Below are 27,566 nucleotides of genomic sequence, written 5' to 3'. Positions count from 1 at the left end.
ATAATAATATAATACAATGTGCAATATAATAAACAAATATTTATTGATTATGTATTTTCATGTCAGAACTTCTGGTAAGCCTTGGGGATGAAAAAGATGACTATGTGAAACATGATCAGGACTTGACGCCAATGAAGAAAAAGAACACTACATTAGAAAGAAAAATTAAGAAGACAGTTTTAACTCAAAACTTTAAAGTTTTAAATCAATTGTGAAGATTATGAGCACAGGTGGCACTGCTCTCTGGAGGGAAAAAAGGAAAATAAAAGTCCGATTGATGAAATACGAAATATAATCTCTCTCTACTAGGGAAGAGAATGGTACAGATTTTTCATTTTGTCAACTATAATAAGCCAAAATTCTAAATTTTAAAAACAGGTATTTAAATTTCTTAGGTTCTTCAAAAAATTAAAAATAGAAAATCAGTATGATACAGTAATTCAACTACTGAGTATCTAGCCAAAGAAAACAAAAACACTAATTCAAAAAGATATATGCACTCCTGTTTATTGCAGCATTATTTACAATAGCCAAGCTAGGAAAGCAACCCGAGTGTCCACTGATAGACAAATGGATAAAGAAGATGTGGTATATAATGATGTCTGTATGGTGACCAACATAACATAATAAAAAATTAAAAACAAAAAAAAGATGATGTGGTATATATAGACAATGGACTATAACTCACCCATAGAAAAGAATGAGATCTTGCCATTTACAATAACATGGAGGGAACTAGAGGGTATTGTGCTGAGTGGAATAAGTCAGATAGAGAAAAATAAATACCATATGATTTCATTTATGTATGAAATCTAAAAAACAAAAACAGATAAACAAAAAGCAGAAAGACCCATAAATGCAGAGAACACACTGATAGTTGCCAGAAGGTAAGTGGGTGAGGGGATGGACAAAATGGGTGAAGGGCAGTAGGAGATACAGGCTTTCAGTTAAGGAATGAATCAGTCATGGAATGAATAAGTCACAGGGATAAAAGGTACAGCATAGAAAATATAGTCAATGATACTGTAACAGGGTTGTATACTGAGTGATGGTAGCTACAGGTGTGGTAAGCATAGCAAAGCAAAGCAAACACGTTGAACCATTAGGCTGGACACCTGAAACTAATGTAACATTGTGTGCCAACTACAGTTCAATTAAAAAAAAATTTGTTGCCACATCTTAGGCTTGAGAAAAACTGGGTCAAGTAGACTACCAACTTATGAATTCAAATTAATGCACTATATAAAGGATGTCTACACTTAACATGGACAAAAAGGCACCTTTTAAAATGTTTCTGAAAATGGCAAATAAGAATTTATACATATGTATATCTTTATGTATGTAAATCATATTCATACATACATATACATGCAAATATGTATTTAAGTATACATGCAAGGTGCGTGTACACACACACACACACACACACACACACACTAAAAGAAAGCTCTCTATCTGTGATTGTTTACCAGGGATACAGAGCAAAATCATTCTGGTAGCTTTTTCAAAATATCTTGCCAGGACCCTAAACCACACTTAATCAGAACTCCAGAGGTGAAATGCTGGCATATAATTTGGAAAAGATACTCGGGTGATTCTAGTGCGTTTAGAGTTAAGAAAAGAATCACTGGGGCGCCTGCGTGGCACAGTGGTTGAGCATCTGCCTTCGGCTCAGGGCGTGATCCCGGCGTTATGGGATCGAGCCCCACATCAGGCTCCTCCGCTATGAGCCTGCTTCTTCCTCTCCCACTCCCCCTGCTTGTGTTCCCTCTCTCGGTGGCTGTCTCTATGTCTGTCAAATAAATAAATAAAATCTTAAAAAAAAAAAAAATCACTGCTCTGGTAGTTTCTAAATCTTTTAAAACTCATTTTCTTTTTGGTAAACATAAAAATTTCATATGGTATTGAAACATTTAAATGAAACATTTTAAAAAAGAAACTGAAGCAATGGTCAGTTTAGAACATGGTAGGTTCCACCCAGGTGGGGTCCTCTCCTATAGCTGACAATCCTGATCCACATGTGCTTGGATGGCAGTGAAGTGAAAAATCCAAACTGGCTGGTATTCACTAATGCTAGTTATATAAATGCAGAAATGACTTAATGACCGTGGATGTACTACTTTCCATTACAGATTTTGTAGTTGCCCTACTAGATGTTACTGTAAAAATTAGTGTTCACGCTTTTTAAAATCGGATAAATTCAAAACAGAATTGTAAAAAAAAACTATATTAATGCTCAGATTTCCCAAACAGCAAGGCTATTTACACAGGACTTGTTTTTAATCAGTTATATTGAAGTATAATTTACATACAAGAAAATGAATTAATTTTTAAGTGTACAACTGGATGAATTTGCTTAAGTGTTTAGAGTTGTGTAACTACCACCACAGTCATGATATAGAACAATTTCACGACTCCCAAAAGTTCCTCATACTCTTTTGCAGTCCCACTCTGGCAAACCAGGCACAATACTTCTTATGTGGCTTATGGAAGCAAAAATTCAATCCATCCACCTACTGTCTAAGAACTTCCACACACCTACATTTGTAAATTTCATATGGTAAATGAGCTTGTAGAAGTTGAAAGAAATTTGGAGAATATAAAACCCTTAAAGAAAATAATAGAGTCTCTACAGGAAGTAGTATTTCTGACCTTGCTGGGTATTGCAAAATAGTCTCCCTCCTTCAGATGGTTATTAAAAACTTACCGAGGGGAAAGACACTCTTTTAGTTATTTCAGGTTCAACTCAAATCAAACAATAATATTCTGTGTACAAAAATCTAATTTAAAAATGCTTTTTAAAAACTTACCTGTTCTATTCGGTGTCTTGTCTGTAGATAAGGGTCATACCTCGCACGGATAGCTCGCATGGAGGTTGGCTAAGAAAAAAAGAGAAAAGTCTCCTGCTGGCCCCACATTCAATAAAAAATAAAAAGTAGTTTCAAAAGGACTGTATTAAAAATAAAATTCTCTTGTGCTCCTTCCTTCTTCAGTCTTGTTAGGGATCAAAATAATGTTCTGAATAGCATCTGGCTAGTCTCTACCCCCACTGTCTTAAGTATCTGAACGGCAGGGCATCTCCTTGAATCATATTATCTTTGTGTAAACACTTATGAAATCTCCAGGGTCACTTTCTGCTGGAGCAGAAAGGGCTGGCTAAGGGACAGAAATGAAAGAGAGCCTTTTCACCGAATAATTCCTTTTGTATTTTTAAAAACTTGAACAATGGAAAACAAGTAAAAAGTGAAATGCCATATATAAGAAAAGGTCCAGTGGTCTGTGGGCTGCTGACCTCTTCTGAAGAGGCTGACTGCTTCAAAAGCCTGCTTGCTGTTCTCCTGCTTTCACCTTGTCCCTATTCTAATTCTTTACCCACACAGCATCAAATGATCTTTTAAAACACGACACTGGAACAGATCATCCCCCCGCCTTCAACCTTAATGGCTTCTCGTGACACCTATAATAAAATCCAAACTTTCTGCCCAGCTTACAAACTCCTATGTCATCTGTCTCTCCAATCTCATTCTTCCCCTTACCCACTAAGTTCTGGTACACCCGACTGTCGTTCCTGCTACGGCTCCTTGTTCTAGCTATTCTCTCTGCTGGAAATGCCCTCTCCTGCTATTCCTGCATGGCCCCTTCATGTCATTTGGGATTCAGTGCAAATATCTCCTCAGACAGTCACTTCCCAACCACCAAGACTAAAGTATCTACTTGGCTTCTACAGCTCTAACTCAATTTTACTTCTGTGCTTAGCATTTACTAGTACCTGACATTTTCTTCTTTCTTGTCTATCTCCCATTATTAGAACGTAAATTCCATAAGATCAGGGACTTTGTCCATTTTTCGCTGCTGAAGAAGCAGTATAATGTGGTGGTGAGAAACAAAGAATTCAAAACCTGGCTCTGTCACTTATTAGCAGTGTCTCTAGGCCAGATGTTTAGGACTTCTAAGCCTGTTTCCTTATTCACAAAACCAGGATAATAACAGTGTCTACCTTCAAGATGCTGCTGTAAGGTTTCAGGTTGTAAAGAACTTAGAATAGCTGGACATACATAACAAGTGCTTATATAAGTATTTTTCCAGTGACTAGAGCAATACATGTAGACATTCAGCAAATATTTGATGAACAACTTCTATAATCAGGACAAAAAATATTAAAAAATTTAAGAAAGCCAGTACTTGTATGAGCACACAACAGGTGAAGTATGTTACACGTCCTCAGACAACTTCACATTACTTTACCTCATATCCAGTATAAGACTGGGTTGAATATTCAAAATCTGAATCAGGTCCACCGGGACAGTATCTGCCAAAACAACCAAAGAATGATGTCAGACACAAAAGTCAGTTCAGACTGTCAGATACAGTCTAGTTCAAGTATCTGCAGTCTCCATAAAATCCTGAGAGCAAACAAGCTTCACTTTCAAATCCTAATAGAAGAGTCCATCTTTGCAGTATCTACAATTAATATATTTTCTATGAACAAGTAAACACAATGGATATATAAGGAACATTATTATAGGCATTGTCAGAATGTTACAGTCACTGTTATTTTAGAAGTTTATTTTAGGGACAAGGAACAGGATCTAAGTTTTCCTAGGTTTGGAATGGCTCACAGTGCTCGCTTGGTAACTATACTTAAGAAAACCTTTCTCTCATTTAATCTTCCTACCTAGAATCATGCATGTTCTTCTGCCTATTTTTCCAATTATCTAAATTTAAGAAGCTTAAAGGTTATTTATACGGACAACTTTTTAATCTGATACTTTTCTGATCCAAACCCATTTTATACTTCTGACATTTAGAATTTAGGCAGTTCATATTTCCATGTTTCATTTATCAAGTTACAGACTGTCACTCTTGAGTTCTATAACCTCTGTTTTTTTTTATTGTTTATTGCAACATATTAAAATCTTTGTATGTTTCATTTTTAAAGCAGTGAAACATCCTATCAATGGCTGCTTGTTTCAAAGAACTAACTTTTAGTTTTAAAATCAAAATTAACAAAGTTTTAAATATTACCAGCATGCACTGATTAAAACTCTAGGGGATTAACTAATTCATTTAAAATACACATGCACACAACTTATGAAAATCATCCATACTTACACGCATATATTTCCTGTAAAACTGATGTGTGGGCATCTGTGGGGTTTGCACATCACAGCCACAACAGCAATCTAGAAAAGAAAGATTAATAAAAAAGCTATTATGGAATAGTGAATACACAATCCTGGAGAGTGGCTATCTCTCAGAAGGAGGGAAAGGAATGCAATCAGAAAATGGCACATAAGGAAAAAAACAGAAAAAGAAAATGGCACATAAGGGGCTTCAAAGTATCGGTAACACTGTATTTCTTAAGCTAAGCAGTGGGTAAAGGGTGATCTCTTTTTAATGTTTTTAATCTCTAAAATATACAAATGGACTTATATACTAGCTTGGATTATATTTTACCTATAAATTAGTGCAAAATAAGGAATTAATAATTTTCAAAGTCAGAGTGATTCTATTCTCTCACTCTATTTTACTAAAATAGCCTATAAGACAAAATTACTTTATGCAATAAAGATATAAAACTACATCTAAGCCTAACCTTTGCAACTCAGCCTCCTCATGGATATACTGATCTCAATATTCAGAGCAGACATTATTAAACTAGGAGCTATACTTCAGAGTATGTACAAAATATTCTCAGAGGGGTCTGCCAGAGCCCTCCTGGTCTGAGGACAGCATGTGCTTCAGAAAGGGGATGATAACAGAGATAGAAGTATGGAGCACTGGGTGTTATACACAAATAATGAATCACGGAACACTACATCAAAAACTAAGGTGCACTGTATGGTGACTAACATAATAAAAAATTATTATAAAAAAAGGAAGTATGGTTACATATGGGGGGAGTTGGCCAAATTAGGGTATAGACTAAGGTGGATATAAGCCAGGTTTCTTACTATCAGGGAAGGAAGTTATAAATATGAACAGGGAGAGAACTTGGATAGAATGGAAGGTATTGCTGTGAACTCTCAGTTTTCAATAAATATACTGATATACAATACAAATGCAAACGTGTTATGTGTATGTGTGTACACATAGGTATGTATGTATACATATGTATTTCCTAGCTTGGATCACTGACTCGGTCTAGGAGCAGCAACACCCGAAGAGCAATGAGTGTATCAGCATTCAGATCTTGGTTTCTAAACACCCTTCTCCAGTGAAAAAAACCAGGGCTTCTTGGAGAAACGGCTGATTCCAGGAATGGCGCAAAGAAAGGACAAGGTGAGCCTGGAACATTTTATTATGACAGAAAGCTAGAAACTGCTCAAAAAATGATGGGGACATTTTAGAAAGACACAGAAACCAGCCTGAAAGGGCTCTCACTGGTCAAATCAGGGATCATTTGTACATTAAAATAAATAATAATAGTAACAGATTATAACCCACCAAATTGGAAACCATTAATCCAGTCATAAAAATAAATGAATGAGTAAACTGAATATCTGATAAGGAATAAAATACATAGTTTCAAAGTACTTCACCACACAAAACTTCTTTTTTTTTTTTTTTTTAAAGATTTTATTTATTTATTCGACAGAGACAGACAAAGCCAGCGAGAGAGGGAACACAAGCAGGGGGAGTGGGAGAGGAAGAAGCAGGCTCATAGCGGAGGAGCCTGATGTGGGGCTCGATCCCATAACGCCAGGATCACGCCCTGAGCCGAAGGCAGACGCTTAACCGCTGTGCCACCCAGGTGCCCCTCACCACACAAAACTTCTTAATTACAAAATGGAAAAGATTAACTTTACAGAGGAGAAGCTTGGTAGACACTACCTTGATCAAAGCGAAAAATATCAGAATGAAGAACAGAGTGCTTCTTGATTTCAAACTATACTACACAATATGATATTGGCATAAAAACAGACACATAGACCAATAGAACAGGAACAGAAAGCCCAGAAATAAACCCCTCATATAAGCTCAGTTAATTTACAACAAAGGAGCCAAGAATATAAATGCGGAAAGAACAGTCTTTTCAATAAATGGTGATGGGAAAATTGGAGATCCACATGCAAAAGAATAAAACTATACTACTATCTTACATAACACACAAAAATTAACTCAAAATGGATTAAAGACTTGAATGTAAGACCTGAAACCATAAAACTCCTAGAAAAAAAACACTGGCAGAAGTTCCCTGACACTGGTCTGGGTGTTCAAGTTTTGAACCTAACTCCAAAAGCAAAGGCGACAAAAGCTTCTGCACAGCAAAGGAAACCATCAACAAAAGGGAAAAGCAACCTACTGAATTGGAGAAAATATTTGCAAATCACATATCCAATAAGGGGTTAATATCCAAAATGTATTACAAAACTCATCTCAATAGCAAAAACCACATATGATTAAATAATGAGCAGAGAACTGGGACAGATATTTTCCCAAAGACATACAGATGGCCAGCAGGCACATGAAAAGACGTTCAACATTAATAATTATCAGGGAAATGCACATTAAAACCATGAGATATTACCTGTTAGAATAGCTACTATGAAAAAGATAAGAAATAACAAGTGTGGGTGAGAATGTGGAGAAAAGGGAACCTTCATGCACTGTTGGTGGGAATAAAAATTGGTGCAGCCACTGCTGAAAACAGTATGGAGGTCAAAATTAAAAATAGGCCTACAATATGATCCAGCTATTCCACTTCTCGGTATTTATCCTAAGAAAATGAGAACACTAATTTGAAAAGACATATGCACCCCTATGTTTGCTGAAACATTGTTTACAATAGCCAAGAAATGGAAACAACCGAAGTGTCCATCAATGGATGAACGGATAAAGGTGTGGATAAAGAATGAAATTTTGCAATTTGTGACAACATGGACGGACCCTGAGGGTATTAAATGGTAGATGAAATAAGTCAGACAGAGAAACACAAATACCATATGACTTCACTTGTATGTAGAATATAAAAAAGAAAACAAAATAAAACCCATATATACAGAGAACAGACTGGGAGTTATCAAGGAGGGAGGGGGCTAGGGGATGGACAAAACAGGTGAAGGGGGTCGACTGTATGGTGATGGATGGTAATGAAACTTACTGTGGTTATCATTTTGTAGTGTATACAATTACCAAATTATTATCTTATACACCTGAAGTTAATATAATGATATATATCATTTTTACCTCAATAAAAATGTTACATACCAATTTTACCTCAATGAAAAAAAAAAGAACATTATCAGTGACGGGACAAATTGAAACTATATACCACCTTATAGGATACCATAAGAATGCATTATCGCTTCTATGCTGTTCCTGCCAAAAATGCATAACCTGAATCTAATCATGGGGAAACATCTGATTAAGCCAGATTGAGGAACACGCTACAAAATAACCTGTCTGAAATCTTCAAAAGTGTTAAGGTAATGAAGTCAAGGAAAGACAGGAAGTGTCCAGACTAAAGAGACATGATAATCAAATGTAACACATGTTTCTGAACTGGGTTCTGTAGGTCATTATTGAAACAGTGGGTGAAACTTGAACAAGGTCTGAGGATTAGATGACAGTATTTATCAGTGTTAAATTCCTGAATTTGACACCGTGTTGTGGTGATATAAGAAAATGTCCTTATTTGTAGGAAATGCACACTAAATTATTCCAAGGCAACTTACTCTGCAACAGATTCTCAAGCGGTTCGGGTTTATACTAGACCTTCAATTCTTCTGTAGGTTTGATTATTTTTCATAATAAAAATTAATAAAACTTAAATCATTAAATAGTGATCTAGAGAAAGTCCAAAATTTATAAAAAATTGCAAATCTGAATGAAAACTTAGATTTTCAAACAAATGTTTTTATTTAAAATGAGCCACAACTACATATACCACTGACGAGGTCAGTCTAACTCAACAATCTTTTATTGAGGGCCCAGTACATAGGCCAAGTTCTAAGCTACACAAAGCAAATGGGCCTTGAGACTACGAAAATATTAATGCACTGCTTCTGTCCTCTGAAATCAGACCTGCTTAGGGGAGCAAAAAACATAGAAACAGGCTATTTAAAACCACATGGTAAGAGGGATGTAGAAAATACTAGGAATGCCAAAGAAGGCAATTAATTAGCCCTTACCAAGGAAGTCAGGGAAGCTTTCCTGAGATGCTAACAATTGTGCTGATTAAGAATTAATTGATGGGGTGCTTGAGTGGCTCAGCTGATGATCTCAGGGTGGTGAGATAGAGCCCCGTGTTGGGCTCTACGCACAGTGTGGAGTTTGCTTGTCCCTCTCCCTCTGCTCCTCCCCCCACTCGTGCTCGCATGCACACGCTCTCTCTCAAAATAAAATAAAACTAAATAAATAAAATAAAATAATAAAGAGACAGGGTAAGGTGGGGCTAGGGAAGCAAAGTGGTGTAGTTTCCAAACAGTTTTTAAGCAGCAGAACTCTCCTCTGAAGTAACATTTTCCTTAGAACCTCAATTTATGAAAGAGATAAAAGCTACTGCCCTGGGTGAAATGGAAATGTACCTGCTCCTATGGCTTCCCTACTCATTATTCCCCATAGTAGCTCCAAAAGACTTCTACAGAACTCTACTTTTGTGATTTAAAAATTACCGGTAAGTAGAAAAAGCAATGACTTCGGAGTCAGTCAGGGAGATTTAGGTTTGAATCTCTTCTCTGCCCCTTACTATGTATTTTCTTATTTTGAAAAACGCAGACAATACTACCTACCCCTCAAAACTGTTCTGAGGATTAAATTAGAAACACAGTGGCCAGTATGTAACAGGTGGGCAACATATGTTATATTTAATACTGATACTACTACTACTACTATTACTAATCATTGTAGTCTAAGGAAAACAAACAAAAACTCAAATACAAACTCAAAATGGATCACAGACCTAAATGTAAAATCAAAACTATAAAACTTCTAGAAGGTAACACAGGAGAGTATCTAGGTGACCTTGGGTTTTGCAATGAGTTTTTAGATCAACACCAAAAGGATGATCCAGAAAGAAAAAAACTGGTAAACTGGACTACATTAAAATTTGAAAGTTCTGTTCTGATAAAGATACTCTTAAGAGAATAAAAAGAAAGACTCAGAGAAAATATTTACAAAACACATGTCTGATAAAAGATATGTATCTTATGGGGCGCCTGGGTGGCACAGCGGTTAAGCATCTGCCTTCGGCTCAGGGCGTGATCCCGGCGTTATGGGATCGCCCCACATCAGGCTTCTCTGCTGGGAGCTTGCTTCTTCCTCTCCCACTCCCCCTGCTTGTGTTCCCTCTCTCGCTGGCTGTCTTTATCTCTGTCAAATAAATAAAGTCTTTAAAAAAAAAAAAAGTTATGTATCTTAAATATACAAGGAATTCTTAAAATCTCACAATAAAAAACCAAACAACCCATTAGGAATAGGCAAAAGATCCAAACAGACACCAGGTCAAACAAGATATACTAATGGCAATAATAACATGAAAGATACTCAACATATGTCATTTGGGAATTGCAAACTAAAACGAAATACTACCACACACCGGTTAGAATGGCCCAAATCCAGAACACAGACAGTACCAAATGCTGGCAAACATGTGGAACAACAGGAATTCTAATTGCTGGTGGGAATGCAAAATGGTACAGCCACTTTGGAAGACAGTGTGGCAATTTCACAAAGCTAAACCTAGTCTTACCATATGATCCAACACTCATGCTCCTAGGAATTTAAGTAAGTTAAAAACTTAAGTGTACACAAAACCCTTCAGACAATGTTTATAGCAGCTCTGTTCATAATTGCCAAAAATTGGAAGCAACCCAGATGTTGGTGAATGGATAAACTGTGGTACATCCAGAAATGGAATATTATTCAGTTCTAAAAACAAATGAGCTGCATCAAGCCACTAAATTAAAAACACGTGGCATAACCTTAAGTGCATATTGCTAAGTGAAAGAAGCCAATCTGAAAAGGCTACATATTATTTGATTCCAACTGCATCTTTCTGAAAAAGGTAAAACTACAGAGAGAGTAAATAGATCAGTTTACCAGAAGTTTGCAGCAAAGGAAAGGATGAATAGGGGAGTTTTAGGGCAGGGAAACTATTCCACATGATCCTGAAATGGTGGATACATGACATTATGCATTGGTAAAACCCACAAAATACACAACACTGCTGAGTGACCCCAGTATAAACTATAGGCTTTACTTAATAATAAGGTAGCAATATTGGTTCATCAATTATAACAACTGTGCCAAACCAATGCCAAGGGCAACCTAGGGAGGAAGGAAAGGAAGTATATGCGAACCCTGTGAACTTTCTGCTCAATTTTTAGGCAGACCTAAAACTGCTCTACAAAAAAAAAAAAAAACAACAAAAAACAAAACAACAACAACAACAACAAAAACTCCAGAGTAACAGCAGGAATAAAGGCATGAAGATCAGGATGTGTAGCAAACAGGGAATGACGATCTTACCTGTGTATGTGCTTCTGGTATTTTTATATTTTTAATTTTTTTTAAGTTTTTAATTCCAGTTAGTTAACATCCAGTGCTGTATTAGTTTGAGATGTACAATACAGTGATTCGACACTTCCATACATCACCCTGTGCTCATCACAACAAGTGCCCTCCTTAATCCCCACCACCTATTTTACTCATCCCCCTAAATCCCTCCCCCTGGTAACCATCAGTTTGTATTATATACTTAAGGTCAGTTTCTTGATTTGTCTCTGTCTTTTTTCCCCTTTGCTCACTTATTTTCTTAAATTTCACATATGAGTGAAATCATATGGCATTTGTCTTTTTCTGACTGCCTCATTTCACTTAGCATATCTCTAGCTCCATCCATGTCATTGCAAATGGCAAGATTTCATTCTTTTTAATGAATAATATTCCATTGTATATATATGTATATATATATACACACCACATCTCCTTTATCCATTCATGAATTGATGGACACTTGGCTGCTTCTGTAATTTGGCTATTGTAAATAATTCTGCAATAAATATAGAGGTGCATGTACCCGTCTGAATTAGTGTTTTTGTATTCTTTGGGTAAATACCCAGTAGTGTGATTACTGCTTTGTAGGGTAGTTCTATTTTTGAATTTTTGAGGAAACTCCATACTATTTTCCACAGTGGCTGCACCAGTTTGCATTCCCACCAGCAGTACAAGAAGGTTCCTTTTTTTCCACATCCTTGTCAACACCTGCTGTGTCTCTGTTGTTGCTTTTAGCCATTCTGACGAGTTGGCCACCATTGTGGTTTTGATTTGCATTTCTCTAATGGTAAGTCATAATGAGCATCTTTTCATGTCTTCTGGCCATCTGGATTTCTTCTTTGGAGAAATGTCTGTTCATGTCTTCTGTCCATTTTTTAATTGGATGGATATTGAGTTGTATCAGTTCTTTATATATTTTGAATACTAACCCTTTATCAGATATGTCATTTGTAAATATCCTCTCCCATTCAATAGGTTGCCTTTTAGCTTTCTTGTTTCCCTTCGATGTGCAAAAGGTTTTTATTTTGATGTAGCCACAATAGTTTATTTTTTGCTTTTGTTTCCCTTGCCTCAGGAGACATATCTAGAAAAAGTTGCTATGGCTTTTGTCAAAGAAGTTACAGCCTGTGTTCTCTTCTGGGATTTTTAAGGTTTCAGGTCTCACACTTAGGTCTTTAATCCATTTTGAATTTATTTCTGTGTATGGCGTAAGAAAGTGGTCCAGTTTCTTTCTTTTGCATGTTGCTGTCCAGTTTTCCCAATACCATTTGTTGAAGAGACTGTTTTTCCCAGCAGATGTTCTTTCATGCATTGTCAAACATTAATCAACCATATAGTTTTAAGTTTATTTCTGGGCTTTCCATTCTGTTCTACTGATCTGTGTGTCTATTTTTGTGCCAGTATCATGCGGTTTTGATTACTACAGCTTTGTGATAGGACTTGAAGTCTGGATCGGTGATCCCTCCAGCTTTGCTTTTTTTTCCCCCCCAAGATTGCTTTGGCTATTTGGAGTCTTCAGTGACTCCATAATGAATTTTACGATTGTTTGTTCTAGTCCTAAGAAAGATGCTATTGGTTTTTTGATAGGGATTGCATTAAATGTGTAGATTGTTTTGGGTAGAATGGAGATTTTAACAATATTTGTTCTTCTAATCCATGAGCATGGGATGTTTTTACATTTGTGTCTTCTTCAATTTCTTTCATTACTGTTTTATAGTTTTCAGAGTACAGGTCTTTCACCCCTTTGGTTAGGGTTATTTCTAGGTGTCTTATTATTTTTGGTGTCATTGTAGATGGGTTTTCTTAATTTCTTTTTCTTACGATTTTATTTATTTTAGAGAGAGAGAATGAATGGGACGAGGGGGAGGGCAGGGGAGAGGGAGAGAGAGAATCTCAAGCAGACTCCATGCTCCATGCTGAGCTTGGAGCCCGACATGCTGAGGTCAGAGCCCGACACCTTGAGATCACGACCTGAGCTGAAATCAAGAGTCAGATGCTTAACTGACAGCCACCCAGGCACCCCTTAATTTCGCTTTCTGATGCTTCATTATTGATGTATAAAAATGCAATGATTTCTCTACATTGATTTAGTATCCTGCAACTTTACTGAAATCGTGCATTAGTTCTAGTAGGTTTTTGGTGGAGTCTTTTGGGTTTTCTACATGCAGTATCATGCCATCTGCAAATAGTGGAAGTTTTACTTCTCCCTTACTGATTTGGATGATTTTTATTTCTTTTTGTTGTATGATTGCTGCTGTTAGGTCTTCCTGTACTATGTTGAACAGAAGGGGTGAGACCGGACATCCATATCTCGTTCCTGACCTTAGGGGAAAAGCTCTCAGTTTTTCCCCATTAAGGATGATATTAGGTGTGCGTTTTTCATATATGAGCTTTATTATGTTGAGGTATGTTCACTCTAAACCTACTTTGTTAAGGGTTTTTATGATGGATGTATGTTGTACTTTGCCAAATGCTTTTTCTGGGTCTATTAAAATGATCATATGGTTCTTTTCCTTTCTCTTACTGATGTGATGTATTTGTTGAATGATTTATGAATACTGAATCACCCTGGCCACCCAGGAATAAATCCCACTTAATTGTGGGGAACAATTTTTTTTTAAAATGTATTGTTAGATTCAGTTTGCTAGTATTTTGTTAAAGATGTTTGCATCTATCTTCATCATGAATATTGGCCTGTAGTTCTCTTTTTTAGTGGTGTCTTTACCTGGTTTTGGTATCAGGGTAAAGCTGGCCTCACAGAATGAATTTGGAAGTTTTCCTTACTATTTTTTTTGAATAGTTGGAGAGGAATAGGTATTAACCCTTCTTTAAATGTTTGGTAGAATTTACCTGTGAAGCTATCCAGTCCTGGGCTTTTATTTGTTGGGAGTCTTTTGATTACTGATTCAATTTCTTTGCTAATAATCAGTCTCTTCAAATTTTTCATTTCTGTTTTGGTAGTTTACATGTTTCTAGGAACTTATTCCTTGTAGGCTGTCTAATTTGTTGGCATATAGATTTTCACAGTATTCTCTTATAATTTATTTCTTTGGTGTCGGTTGTTATTTCTCCTCTCTCAATTGTGATTTTGACTCCTTTCTCTTGTTTTCTTCTTGATAAGTCTGGCTAAAGGTTTATCAATTTTACTGATTTTTTTCCCAAAGAACCAGTTCCTGGTTTCACAGATCTGTTCTATTACTTTCTTAGTTTCTGTATCACTTATTTCTGCTCTAATCTTTATTATTTCCTTCCTTCTGCTACTTTTAGGTTTCGTTTGTTCTTTTTCTAGCTCCTTTACATGTAAGAGAAGGTTGTTAATTTGAGATTTTTCTTGCTTCTTGAGGTAAGTCTGTATTGTCATAAATTTCCCCCATAGAACTGCTTTTGGAGCATCCCAAGGTTTTGGATTGTTGTGTTTCCATTTTTATTTGTGCCCGTGTACTTTTTAATTTTTCTTTTATTTCCCTGATTGATCCATTCATTGTTTAGTAGCATGTTATTTAGCCTCCATGTATTTGTAGCCTTTCCAGATTTTTTCTTGTTGATTTCTAGTTTTATAGTGTTATGGTCAGAAAAGATGCATGGTATGACTTCAGTCTTCTTGAATTTGTTGAGGCTTGTTTTGTGGTCTAATATGTGATCTATTCTGGAAAATACTCCATGTACACTTGAAAAGAACGTGTATTCTCCTATTTTAGGATGGAATGTTCTGAATATATCTGTTAAATCCATCCGGTCCAATGTGTCATTCATAGCCACTGTTTCCTTGTTTCTGGTTGGATGATCTGTCCATCAATGTAAGTGGGCTATTAAAGCCCTCTACTATTATTATATTACTGTGGATTAGTCTTTTATGTTTGTTATTAACTGTTTAATATATTTGGGTCCTCCCATGTTGGGTGCATAAATATTTACAATTGTTGTATCTTCTTGTTGGATTGTCCCCTTTATTATTATATAGTGTCCTTCTTTGTCTCCTGTTACAGTCTTTGTTTTAAAGCCTATTTTGTCTGATTTAAGTATTGCTAGCTTGGCTTTCTTTTGACATCTTTTGCATGATAGATGTTTCTCCATTCCCTCACTTTCAATCTACAAGTGTTTTTAGGTCTCAAGTGAGCCTCTTATATGTAGCATATAGATGGATCTTGTCCAATATAAGTATCACTACCCTGGATTTCTTTTGATATACATTTGCATGAAAGATGTTTCTCCATCTCCTCACTTTCAGTCTGCAGGTGTCATTAGGTCTAAAATGAGTTTCCTGTAAGCAGCACACAGGTGGGTCTTGTTTTTTTAATTACTTCTGTCACCCTAAGTCTTTTGGAGCATTTAGTCCCTTTATATTCAAAGTCATTATTGATAGGTATGTACTTATAACCATTTTATTCCCTGTTTTGTGGCTGTTTCTGACGTTTTTCTTTGATCCTTTCTTCTCTCTCTTTCATGGTTTGCTTGTTTTCTTTAGTGATATATTTGGATTCCTTTCTCTTTATTCTTTGTATATCTACTAGTTTTTGATTTGTGGTTACCATTAGATTTGTATATAACATCTTCTGCACATAGGGGTCTATATTAAATTGATGGTTGTTTAAATTTGAACCCATTCTTTACTCCTCTCCTCCCCATGTTTTAGGTATATTGTGTTATATATCCTTTTATTCTGTGAGTTCCGTAACTGCTTTTTTACATAAATATTCATTTTTACTGCTTTTTTGTTTCCTACCTTCATACTGTCACTTTTGGTCTTCCTTTCCACTCCAAGAGTCCTCTTTAATATTTTTCGTGGGGCTGGTTTTAGTGGTCATAAACTCCTTTAGTTTTTGTTTGTCTGGGAAACTCTTTATCTCCCCTTCTATTCTGAATGATAGCCTTGCTGGATAAAGAATTCTTGACTGAAGATTTTTCCCATTCAGCGCTTTTTTTTTAAAGAGATTTTGTTTATTTATTTGACAGAGAGAAAGAGACGGCCAGCGAGAGAGGGAACACAAGCAGGGGGAGTGGGAGAGGGAGAAGCAGGCTCCCAGTGGAGGAGCCTGATGGGGGGCTCGATCCCAGAACACCGGGATCACGCCCTGAGCCGAAGGCAGATGCTTAATGACTGAGCCACCCAGGTGTCCCAGCCATTCAGCACTTTGAATATATCATGCCACTCTCTTCTGACTTACAAAGTTTCTGCTGAAAAATCTGCTGATAGCCTTATGGGGGTTTTCCCTTATATGTAACTGTCTTCTCCTGCTGCTTTTAAGACGTATTTTTTAAAAAATCAATACTTTTTGCCATGTTAATTACATTATGTCTTGGTGTGGATCTGCTTTTGTTGCTTTTAGTGGGCGTTCACTGTGCCTCCTGGATGTGGATATCTGTTTCCTTCCCCAAATTAGGTAAGTTTTCAGCTATTATTTCCTCAAATAAATTCTCTGCCCCCTTTAATCTCTCTTCCGCTTCTGGGATACCTATAATATGAATGTTATTACATTTGATGGAGTCACTGAGTTCCTGAAATCTATTCTAATTTTGCATAATTCTTTTTTCTGTCTTTTGTTCAGCTTTTTTCTATTACTTTGTCTTGTAGGTCATTAATTCACTCCTGCTTCTTCCATCCTGCTATTCAGTCCATCAAGTGTGTTTCTCATTTCATTTATTGAGCCCTTTATCTCTGCTATGTTATTCCTTATCTCTGTGTTAAGCACCTTACTCACGTCTTCTACTCTTTTCTCAAGTCCTGTGAATATCCTTGCTTTAAGTACCCCATCAGGCATGTTACTTATATCTACTTTGCTTAGATATCTGGCCATGGCCTTGTCTTCTTTCTTTCTTTTCTTTTTGTCTAAGTCTCTGTGCCTGTTTCTGTATGTTAGGAGAGTCAGCTACATCTCCTGTTCTTAGGGTAATGGCTTGATGAAGAAGAAGTCCTGTACTGCCCTGCTGTGTTATATCCCCAGTTCCAAAGGGCCTGGCGCTTCTGGGACTGTCACCAATGTGTGCTCCGTGTGCTGTGTTGTTTTATCCTGGCTGTTCTATCCTTCAGGCCAGTCATCTTCAGAGGCTATCTTTGCCTTTTGTGAGTGGTGCTTGGCCCCTGACCTGAACGTAGTGCATTTTAAATAGGTGTGTTCTGGTCTGCTTGTGAATGAGACCTATTACCACAACTGTCTGAACAGGGGCTCCACAAAACTCCTGAGTCAGGAGACAGTGTAAGTAGGAATTTGGGCCCATCTTTTAGGGGAGGGGACTGGCCAAATTGGGACTGAGGCAAGTGTGACTGGGAAGGGCAGTTCCACAGGAGTAAAGGGAAGTGGAGCTTGGTATAAGCAAGTTAGGTAGTGAGTGTGGGTGCTGCATTGATTCCCAGAGGTGGCCCTGTGCTTATGCTGAGGGACGGGGGAGGGAAATGGTGTTAGTCAGTTCCTTGCTCCTGGAGGGGTCTCTCCTTGAACTCTGCTTCTCTGGGATGTGCTCTGAGATGAGCAAATAACCTCTGCACTGTGTGCCCCAGGTGCTCTTCAGATCACTGTTTCCACACTGTATGTCATGGGTTGTTTGCCTGACTTCTAAGACCAGTGCAATGCCCTCTGGGCTCTATACCAGCCAGCCCCATGACCTTTAAAATTCCAGTCTTTAAGCCCCACTAGTTGCAAGAACTCCCCAAATTCAGCCCCTCTCACTTACCAAGCCAAATGCTACGGGGATTCATTTTCCTTGTGGGTTCCCTGGCGGGACAGTGTTAGGCTGTCTCTCACCCTTCTCTGCGACTGTGGCTCTCTCTCCACCACAACGGCCATCATCCTTTTTCTCCCAAACCGCATCTCTGCACTTACCACCTTCTTCAATGTGGCCTCTTCTCTACCTTTAGTTGTGTAGTTTGTTCTGCAATTCTTCAGGTCAATTTCTGGGGTATTTAGGATAATTTGATAGTTATCTAGTATTTGTGGGATGAGGTGAGCCTAGAGTCCTCCTACTCTGCCATCTTCCATCCTCTCCCTGTATTTCTGATATTTTTAATAGTTCACTCTGGTGATATTGTCAATAATAGATCTGGTACAGGTAAGAAAAAGTAAACAAGTTAGACTGAAAGTTAGACTGAAATAGTCTAAACAAGAAATGATGAAGGCCAAAATATTCCTACCAACGGTGGTAGGAATGGACAATGCATTTCACATATTTTAGAAACTGAGTGGCTAGAGGTACCATGAACTAGGATGGAGAAGAAAGATGAATGAGCAAGTCTGAGGTTAGTTTTGGTTATGTTACACTTGAGGGCATATAGACACTCAAAGGAGAGATGTTTAACAGGCACTCTGACAAAAGCCTGAAACTTGAGTGGTCAGAGCTGGAAGTCAGCATATAAGAATACTTAGAAATGTCAATGGATGAGATCACCAAAGGCACGTATGGTACTTAGAACAGTGGACCCAGGACCACAGAAAACATCAATTTTTAGAGGCAAGCAGAACAATAAGAAACCTCAAAGAAAGAAAAGAAGTAATTAGAGGTAGAAGGAGAAGGAGAGAGAATGGTGTCATGGAAGCCAGGGTTATTATGAGGTTGAAAGGTTGAAAAATCTTTGTCTTCCACAGCAGCAAGCTCATTCATAATGCTGAAAACTAAAAATTCAAGACTTTTCTATAGATCATGTTACTTGGGAATATGGAAGCAAATGTCAAGAAATCAGCGAAGAGTTAAAAGTGCTTGCCCTGAGGGGAAAAATGGGAGGTGAGGGGTTTGAAACTATAGTTGAACAAAGCAGGGGTTAGGAGTGACAATCCCTCAACTCAGTTGAATATCTGCATATAACTTTCGACTCCCCAGAAACTTAATTACTTTCATAGCCTACTGTTGATCAGAAGCTTTACTGGTAACTGAAACCATCCATTAATACACATTTTGTATGTTATAGGTATTATATACTGTATTCTTACAATAAGGTAAGCTAGACAAAAAGGAAATATCAGGACAATCATAAAGAAAATACATCTATAATACTGTACTTATCAGAAAAAATCTGCCTGTAAATGGAACCATGCAGTTCAAACCCATGTTGTTCAACTGTATTAATTTCTCTTAACCCTTTACACTAGGTACAAATAATTAAAACAAAAACACTTGCAAGTACAAGGGAGAAGAGACCAGGATTGCTGATACATTGTGTATAAAAGTTTTAGGGTTTAATTAGCCACAAATGCAATATGATCCAAGAGATACGGCCACCAAACAAGTCAACACAAACTGTAATTACCACAAGTATAATACTCCCAACCAAATAATAGATTGAATTTCTATGATCATATCAGAAACACACAATTCAATTCTGGGTATTATGTTTTAAGAGGGTCCAAATCCTATCTTTCACACTTAACATTTTTATCCTAAAGCCCCTACCTTAACTCCATTTTTATCCTAAAGCCCCTACCTTAACTCTTAACACATTTCACACCTGGACCAAACCAAGAGTATCCTAACTGGTCTTTTTGGCTTCAAGCTACTCTACATCTTATATCCAAATTAATTTTCTGAAAATTTTTTTTGTTCATATCACTCTCCTCAAATATCTTTTAACAGTTTCCTATAACCCAGCTTCTTTGCAGGACATTTAAGATCTTTTACAAGATGGACCCCAAACTAACTCTTTAACCTAATGTCCTGCTGCTTTCTCAAATGAATTATCAACTCCAGTCAGTCTGAGGCACTCACTGTTCCCTGCACACATCACACCTCTTATAACACCTCTACCTTTGTGCCTTAGTTCCTTGTGCCCTTGTTCCCATTACTCTTCAAGCCTGCTCTTCTCTGCTTATATGGGCTCCATTTATATGTCAAGTGAGTGCCATGCTTTCTCTTAGGCTTTCCCTAGTCTCTTTTACTGCAGGGACATCTTTGTCCTCTGGACTTCCATAGTGCTTCCCATTATGTCAGTCGCTTCACAAATACCATATACAGAATGACTCTGTACCATTAACTACCTTTTAAAAGTACGTGAATGGCTCAGTCAGTTGAGTGTCCTACTCTTGATTTCAGCTCAGGTCATGATTGTGAGATTGGGTTTAGCATCAGGCTCTGCACTCAGCAGAGTCTGCCTGAGATTCTCTCCTTCTCCCTCGTCCCCTTCTGCTGCTCATGTACTCTCTCACTATCTCTCTCAAACAAACAAAATATTTTAAAAATAAAAGTACTTTTTATAAGTGTCAATTGTATTGAAAGCCATGAGCTTAAAATGGCCGACAATATTTTATCATATCAAGATAATCACCAAGCCTCCATTTATACCTTTAAGGACATCAAAACATCATCTACTCCTTTAAGCACACTGAATGTTTTTCCTCACTATGACCTCATAACATTCTGCACATGTCTCTATTGCAGCATGTATCATAATATATGGATTTTATTAAACTGAATCCCCCTTTTCCACCTCGCTACCTGGGTGTTACATAGAGGCAAGGATTTCTGGCAGAACAGATATGCAATCAACATTTCATGAATCAAATTACTCACCCCACTGGCAGTTCTGATGGGTTTTGCCTTTAATTTGGGGACTAAGACCTTTCGATACTGAGGTGGGACTGCAGCGATGATATCCACCAGGCGGGGCTGTGCTGAAAGGCCATATTTGGCAGCTGTCCTGGTTTTTACCCTGGAAGTAAAGTATCTAGCATTATCAAGATCGTAATATTTCAAGGCATACTACCAAAAGAATGACCTATAAATAACATCATCAACTCCTGTCACTCCCCTATCCTTTCATCCAATGACTATAGTGGCTTTAACATTTCTGAGTATCAGAAAAATAGAAGAAAATCAGGAAAACATATCAATGACTTCTTCTTAACCTGGAGTACCAGAAAGAAAACAAGATGACTACAGGGAAGGGTCCCAGGAGAGTGACACAACATAGGTCTCATTCAACAAAGTGCTCTAGCTTCACAGGGTTCTACCCTTTTCTCAACCTCAACACTACAGCATCTGGGATTAATTCTGCTGTAAGGGACTGTTTATTATCATACTATGTTTATCAGATTCATCGGCTTCTACCCACTAGCACCCCACTTCCCATTGTTAACAACTAAAAATGTCTCCTGACATTGTGAAATGTCTCCTGGGCGGGTGGCAGAGGGGGTATCATGCCTGGTTGTAAGCCATGGTCTTGGATCAGACCAACAAACAAAAAATAACTTAAAGGAAAGGTGTGAAGAACCAAACAGTAAAAAAAGTATATATTTTTAAAAGTGTTTTAAAACTTTTTCTAATATAAAATAGTACATACATAAAAAACAGAACATAAAACATAAAAACATATGTAAACATTTAAGAAGCAAACACTTCTTTTACTACACTGAGGCACAGAATATGCTCAATGCTTCAGAAGAACCATTTACCCCTTCCTGATTATAATTCTAGCCCTAATCCCTTGAAATAACCTTCAGCCCAACTAAAAATCTCTTGCTTTTCTCTACAATTTTATTGCTTTCTCGTTTCTTGCATGCTAGCAAACCCTAACAGTCACCTTAATTTCTCATTTTAATCCATCTAAAAATATTGTGAGGTATTTGCATCATTTTCAAAATAAGTTAACTCAGTACCTGATTTGTAAAGAGACTACCTAAGTACTTGGTATACCAGAAGGTATAAGGCATAGTTGTTGCACGCTCTATGTTTGCATGTTTGCATATTTTCAGATAGGCATTCACAAAAATTAATGTGTAAGTGATAAAAATATATGTGATGAAACACACATATGATAATAAATGTGTCCAGAGTTCAAGAGAGGAACTCAGTGTGAGCTGGGGAGACAGTCATGAAAAACAGGCCCAGAAAAGAGTTGGCTTTAGACAGGCAGTGAAGACATGGAGATGCCACTGAGAGCAAACAGGCTGGCTTATGTGAAGACACAAAAACAGGAATGCACATATTTTAAGATATATGGGTAGACTTGATAGAAAGCAAGAGACTTTCAGTGTAAAGCTACAAAAGTTTAAAAAGATGGGAAAACTGAAGCCAGACCGAGAGGCCTTACATTACGGGCTGAGGAATTTGCATTTAATTTCATAAATACTGGGGACATACTGAAAATTCCTGTACAGGGAAATGACATGATAAAAGAGGAGACAAGGAACAAGGAACCCAGCAAGAGAGAGAGACTGAAAGCATAAGCTATTGCAGTACTCTAGAATTAAGTTCAAAAAGGGAAGGAATAGGGAGTTAAAAGTGGAAATGAAAGTGAGGATCATAACGAAGGGAAAGTAGGCAAAATTTAAATACTAATTTGACCTAACAAAAACAATCTGAAGAGGACACTAGAGTTTCAAGCCTGGGTGAAGATTAACACAATTAAGCAATGAGGACATATGCATACAGGCTGGTTTTAAGGAAGATGTTAGCATAAACTTTAGATGTGCTAAATTAAAGAGACTAAGAAAAATATAGAAGAAGTAGAAATGTTCACTAGAAATAAAATACTTGTATAATTAGGGGTATAGCCAACAATGACAGAAAAGCAACTTCTAAAGACAGGGTAGAAAAATCAGCAAAATATAACTCCACAGTCAAGAAACGATAGTTACTTATTTATTCCTTTAGCAAAAGTTTATTAAGCACAATATTCCAAGGAAGTGATGAAACACTGCAGTATTTCAAGCAACAGGAAACAGTCTTAAAAAGGCCATGCTGTGGTGACTAGATCACTGACAACCTACCTAGGAAAGGGGAGAAAACCCTTTCATTAGAGCAGATCTACACAGTGAACATGTAATGAAAACAAAAGATACAGAGATGAAAGACTACTCTTAACTGAGGATGTAGCAAAGTCAAAACTGAACGTGACTGTTGAAAAGAAACAGATGAACAGGTCAAAGAGGCTATAAAGTAGGAAAGGGCTGGATTAGATCAAGGATCCCAAAGGCAGTGTTTTCCTGAGAGAACTACTGCTTCTTTGGAGACAGTAGGAAGGGAGCAAGGATGTGAAGTGATGTAGCACAGAAGACAACATGGGCTCTGGGACAGAACCAACGATTTAATTCCAAATCCCAGTTCTGCCAATTACTAGTTCTTTCCTCTTAGACAAATTATTTAATCTTTCTCTGTCTCAGATTACTCACCTGTCAAATGAGGGTGATGTAAGTACATAACACAGTTTTTGAGAGGACCAACTGAACTAACACAACACACTACTAACAGTGATTAGGACATAGTGAGCACCCAATAAATAGTGGAAGCTATTAGTATTATTGGGCTATGAGAGAATTTTGCCATAAATGAGTGACAGGACAGAGCAGAATGCTAAGTTCTCAATTAAAACATAAAATGTGAGACAGAAAACAAGTAGTATTTGATAATTTCAGTAAAAAGACCTACCACCTAAGAACAGGATTGCTTTCTTTTTTTATAAATCCACTTACTTATTCAGGTCGATGTCTTTCCCCTGTTCGTGGGCTTCAATCAGTTGTTTAATAACATCTCCTATAGTCAGCATCATCAGCTCGGCAGGGCTGAGATCTCCTGGAAAAATAATATTTAACAATGTAAAAAATCGTATTATCCAGTAAATTTTTTTGTATTTATTTTTTCTTCCAAAATTATTCCAATCATCCCAGATGAATAGCTCAAGACGCCAAACTTTTAAGACACCAAACTTCCACTGTTCACAGTTTTTTTGATCACATTTTTTGTATCTTTAATTAAACAAACCTGCTTCACCTATATAAGGAAAGAAGTGACTTTAGAAGTACAAACACTGTAAGAATGACAGATACAGAAAAGAATAGAGACAAACACGAGGAGAAAGAACCTAACTGCACAAGAAAGTGCCAAAGTCATTAAAATAGCTTCCTTTTATCTCCAGAATTATAACAACATTTAGATGCATTATTTCATCTGACTCTCAGAACAGAACGCAGTAGATAGAACAGGAATATCTGCTTGTCCCACAAAAATGCCACCAAGGGGTAAAGCTGAAACTCAAATTCAGGTATCAACAGAAGTAATATTACAAAGCAATGCAGTACTACTTTGTAATACAAAGGAATCTGGTTCTATACTTGCCTAGGGATCTTAATGCATCTCTGATATAGTCCGTCCACCATCATGGGCTTCTGACAACTGAAGCTGACATGACAAGCGGAAGCTGACATGTTCTTAAATGACCCCATCCCAATTACAGTAGACTGGTTCAAGGTTGGGCACCTACCCAAGTAAGGCCAATCTGAGCTCTTTCCTCAAGGTAAAAAATGCCAGTCTCCCGCCAGTGATAATAGCTGTGAGACTATAGCTTGGGAACTGCTACCAAGCATACTTCCAGCCTGCAGAGAAAGCTAGTGTGCAGAGACGATGGAGTCATCAGAGAGAAGTATAGATGAGAGAGCCCTGCCAGTTATGGAGCCCCTTCATTTACTTTATCTCATTTGAAACCTCACAACACCGTAAGGTTGATATTGTCAGCCCCTTTTATAGATGTTAAAAATTAAGATGCCATTGTAAATGGTATAGTTAAGACTTAAATCCAGGTGTTTTCGCCACAACTTCCACACTTTTTTCACTATACTAAGCTGTCTCTAACTTAATGAATCAAAGTTAACACATACGATGTTGAGAGAAAAGTAGTCCATCTATAATCGAAAGCTAAATGCTTTCGAAACCACGTAATTCAGCACTCCAGAGTTCCAAAAAGGCACTTCAAGGATCACATAACAGAGGTAGGGTTGGTGGTGGTGCTGGAGAGGGAGGAAAGGAAGGAAAAGGAGGGTCTCTTTGTTCATTAAACCAATTAAACCAAAGCAGCTTGGCTTTTGCATCTTTAATATATTGAAGCTCTATGTAATAATTTGGAGAGGAAAAGAGGATTCAGGTGATAGATAAAAGATTTGAAAACCACATGTATAGCTCTTGAGTATATAAAAAATTAACTAGAGAAGCAAATTAGTAAGAAAAGGCTTCACGGAGAAAATGGCACAGGGGTCTTTAAAGAAAGGAAAGGAATGGACAAGCAAAACAGAGGGCAATCCAGAAGGAACAATGTCAGGTACAGGAATTTCCTATCCTTGTGTGAAGGAGTGTTGTCTAACAAGAATATAGGTTTTCTGACAAGGTTCAATAAAAAAACAGATTACAGGGTACACTGACTACTAGGCAAAGGCATTTAAATGGAGTGTAGAATTATATATTCTCAAGGTTGGGAGTAAGACGAAAGTCATGTTTTCAAAAAAGTATATAAAATAAAGAAAATGATATAAAAATGATTCAGAAAGTGAAAAGAATACATATTATTTTATACTAAACAAAAGCCTTTTGAAAGGCAACAATGTAAAAAAAAACAAAAACAAAAACAAACCCACAAGATTTAAAGTAAAAATTTGGACATTAGGCTCCCATCCCTAGCTTCCAACCCCTACTGGCTGTGTGATAATGGGAAGATCAAAGACTTCTGTGCTCCCGTTTCCCTGCCTGCCCAATTGGGATAAAACATACACATTTGACAAGACTATTGTAAGAATTAACTGAAATAACATACAGGAAAGCCAATGTACTATTCAAATATTAGTTACTGATGAAGGTGGCTTAGGAGGATGGTGGCCAAAATGAGGAGTAATAAATTAGGCAGGGCTTAACGATAGCTGAAGTGAAGACTGTGAAGCTGTCTGGCCTGACAGTCTGAGGAAGAGCAAGGCAGAGGGAGAAGATGACTAACTGGGGGCATGTAGTTTGATTCCACAAGAAAAATGAAAGTAACCTGGACATCTGGAGCTGTTGTTCCAGGAAATCGTAGTGGATGCCCAGAGGCATAGTGATTAAAGACAGATTTAAAAGAAAAAATTGTGGTTTTTTGGGTGCACACAGCCTGACCATCAGTTCCATAATTTTGGGCTGGGAAAGTTACTTAACACTTTGAATCTCCTACGGGAAAGATTCCACTTTCCATCACAGTGGAAATGATGTCGACTTCAAAATTATTAGCAAAGGCTCAATAAACAGTAGCTATTATTATCATAGCCATCAATCATGATTAGCCCGACTGCTCACATGAGAGTACAGAGGTAAGTCTAGCACTTGTGAGAAAATACTTGAAAATTTGATTCCATCCTGTTGAAAACGAAAGATAGAATTGCTCCATGCTAATTCACGAGGTAGTATAAACGAAAATAACTACATAACTGTCCTACAGAAAACCAAGAACTCAAGAGTTTGTCTTTTTTTTTTAACCCAGATCTTTAAAAAAATTTTAAAAAATAGGTGAAACGTACCATAAAACAAATTTTAGCAAATTAAGAGACCGAAAAGCACGTTAAATCGACCGACCGCGTTAACTCCTTGGAGATCATACTTTGGAATAAAGCTTTTCCTGCCATCTATGCAAAAGACAGCAACTGACTGCCAAAAAAGGAAGAAGGTAGAGGTCGGCTGGTTTAAAAAGCACAACAGGTAAAACGAGAAGACAAGGGGCTGGAGCCGACACATGGACTGACCCTTGGGTGGCAGGGCGACTGGCTCAGGCAGAGAATTCCCGCGGGAAAAACTGCGTTCAGCACCTGACCGCTCAAGTGTTCGCCCCTTCCCGCTCAAGTGTTCACCCCTTCCCTATCACCCCGCTTGCCCCCTCTGCCTCTTCCACGCTTCCGTACCTTTCCGCTTCTGCTTCATTTCTCCGCGGCGGTAGTATCCGCGACCACACACAACGTAGCTACCAACTCGGATCCTGGGGAAAGTTGACAGCCACAAAGCAACCCCAGCCTGTCGTAAAATGACGGTCAACGTATCGTAAAGCTGTTCCCAGAAGACGGCGCGCGCACAGGCCCGCCCCGCCTCCCAGCGGTGGCTAGCGAAGCTGCAGGAGGCGGGGCAGACGTGCAGCCGAGGAGGTTTCTGCCTGCGGTTTAAGGGCTGTAAGATGGGACTGTCTGCACGCAAAGGACAGCTTAGGCGTTAGGGAGCTCGACCTGGATGGTAGAGCGACCGGACAATGTTTATGAATAGGGGCTACAACGGCAAGCCTAAATCGGAGTGTGGATGTGGGTGGTCTCTAAATAAGGAGCCCAGGGCGCGCCAAGTCCAAGGAGGCTGGGCTGACACCCCAGTGGGAG

At 37.8% G+C, this 27,566-nt stretch overlaps 1 protein-coding gene across 1 annotated transcript in view; it reads right to left on the bottom strand.

The window, feature by feature from the left end:
• The window catches only part of ELP3 (elongator acetyltransferase complex subunit 3), a 102,448-nt gene extending 75,222 nt beyond the window's left edge, over positions 1-27,226 (bottom strand). Inside the window, exons 1-6 of the mRNA XM_002914410.4 lie at positions 27,108-27,226; positions 23,892-23,991; positions 20,992-21,130; positions 5,113-5,183; positions 4,246-4,309; positions 2,811-2,879 (exon numbers count right to left, since the gene is read on the bottom strand). Coding sequence (XP_002914456.1) covers positions 2,811-2,879; positions 4,246-4,309; positions 5,113-5,183; positions 20,992-21,130; positions 23,892-23,991; positions 27,108-27,126 — 462 coding nt within the window. The 5' untranslated portion in view covers positions 27,127-27,226. The remainder of the gene's footprint in view (positions 1-2,810; positions 2,880-4,245; positions 4,310-5,112; positions 5,184-20,991; positions 21,131-23,891; positions 23,992-27,107) is intronic.
• Between the last annotated feature and the right edge of the window lie 340 nt (positions 27,227-27,566).

Source organism: Ailuropoda melanoleuca, chromosome 5 (genome assembly GCF_002007445.2).
Source record: "Ailuropoda melanoleuca isolate Jingjing chromosome 5, ASM200744v2, whole genome shotgun sequence".
NCBI lineage: Eukaryota > Metazoa > Chordata > Mammalia > Carnivora > Ursidae > Ailuropoda > Ailuropoda melanoleuca.
This window is presented reverse-complemented; position numbering and strand designations above follow the sequence as displayed.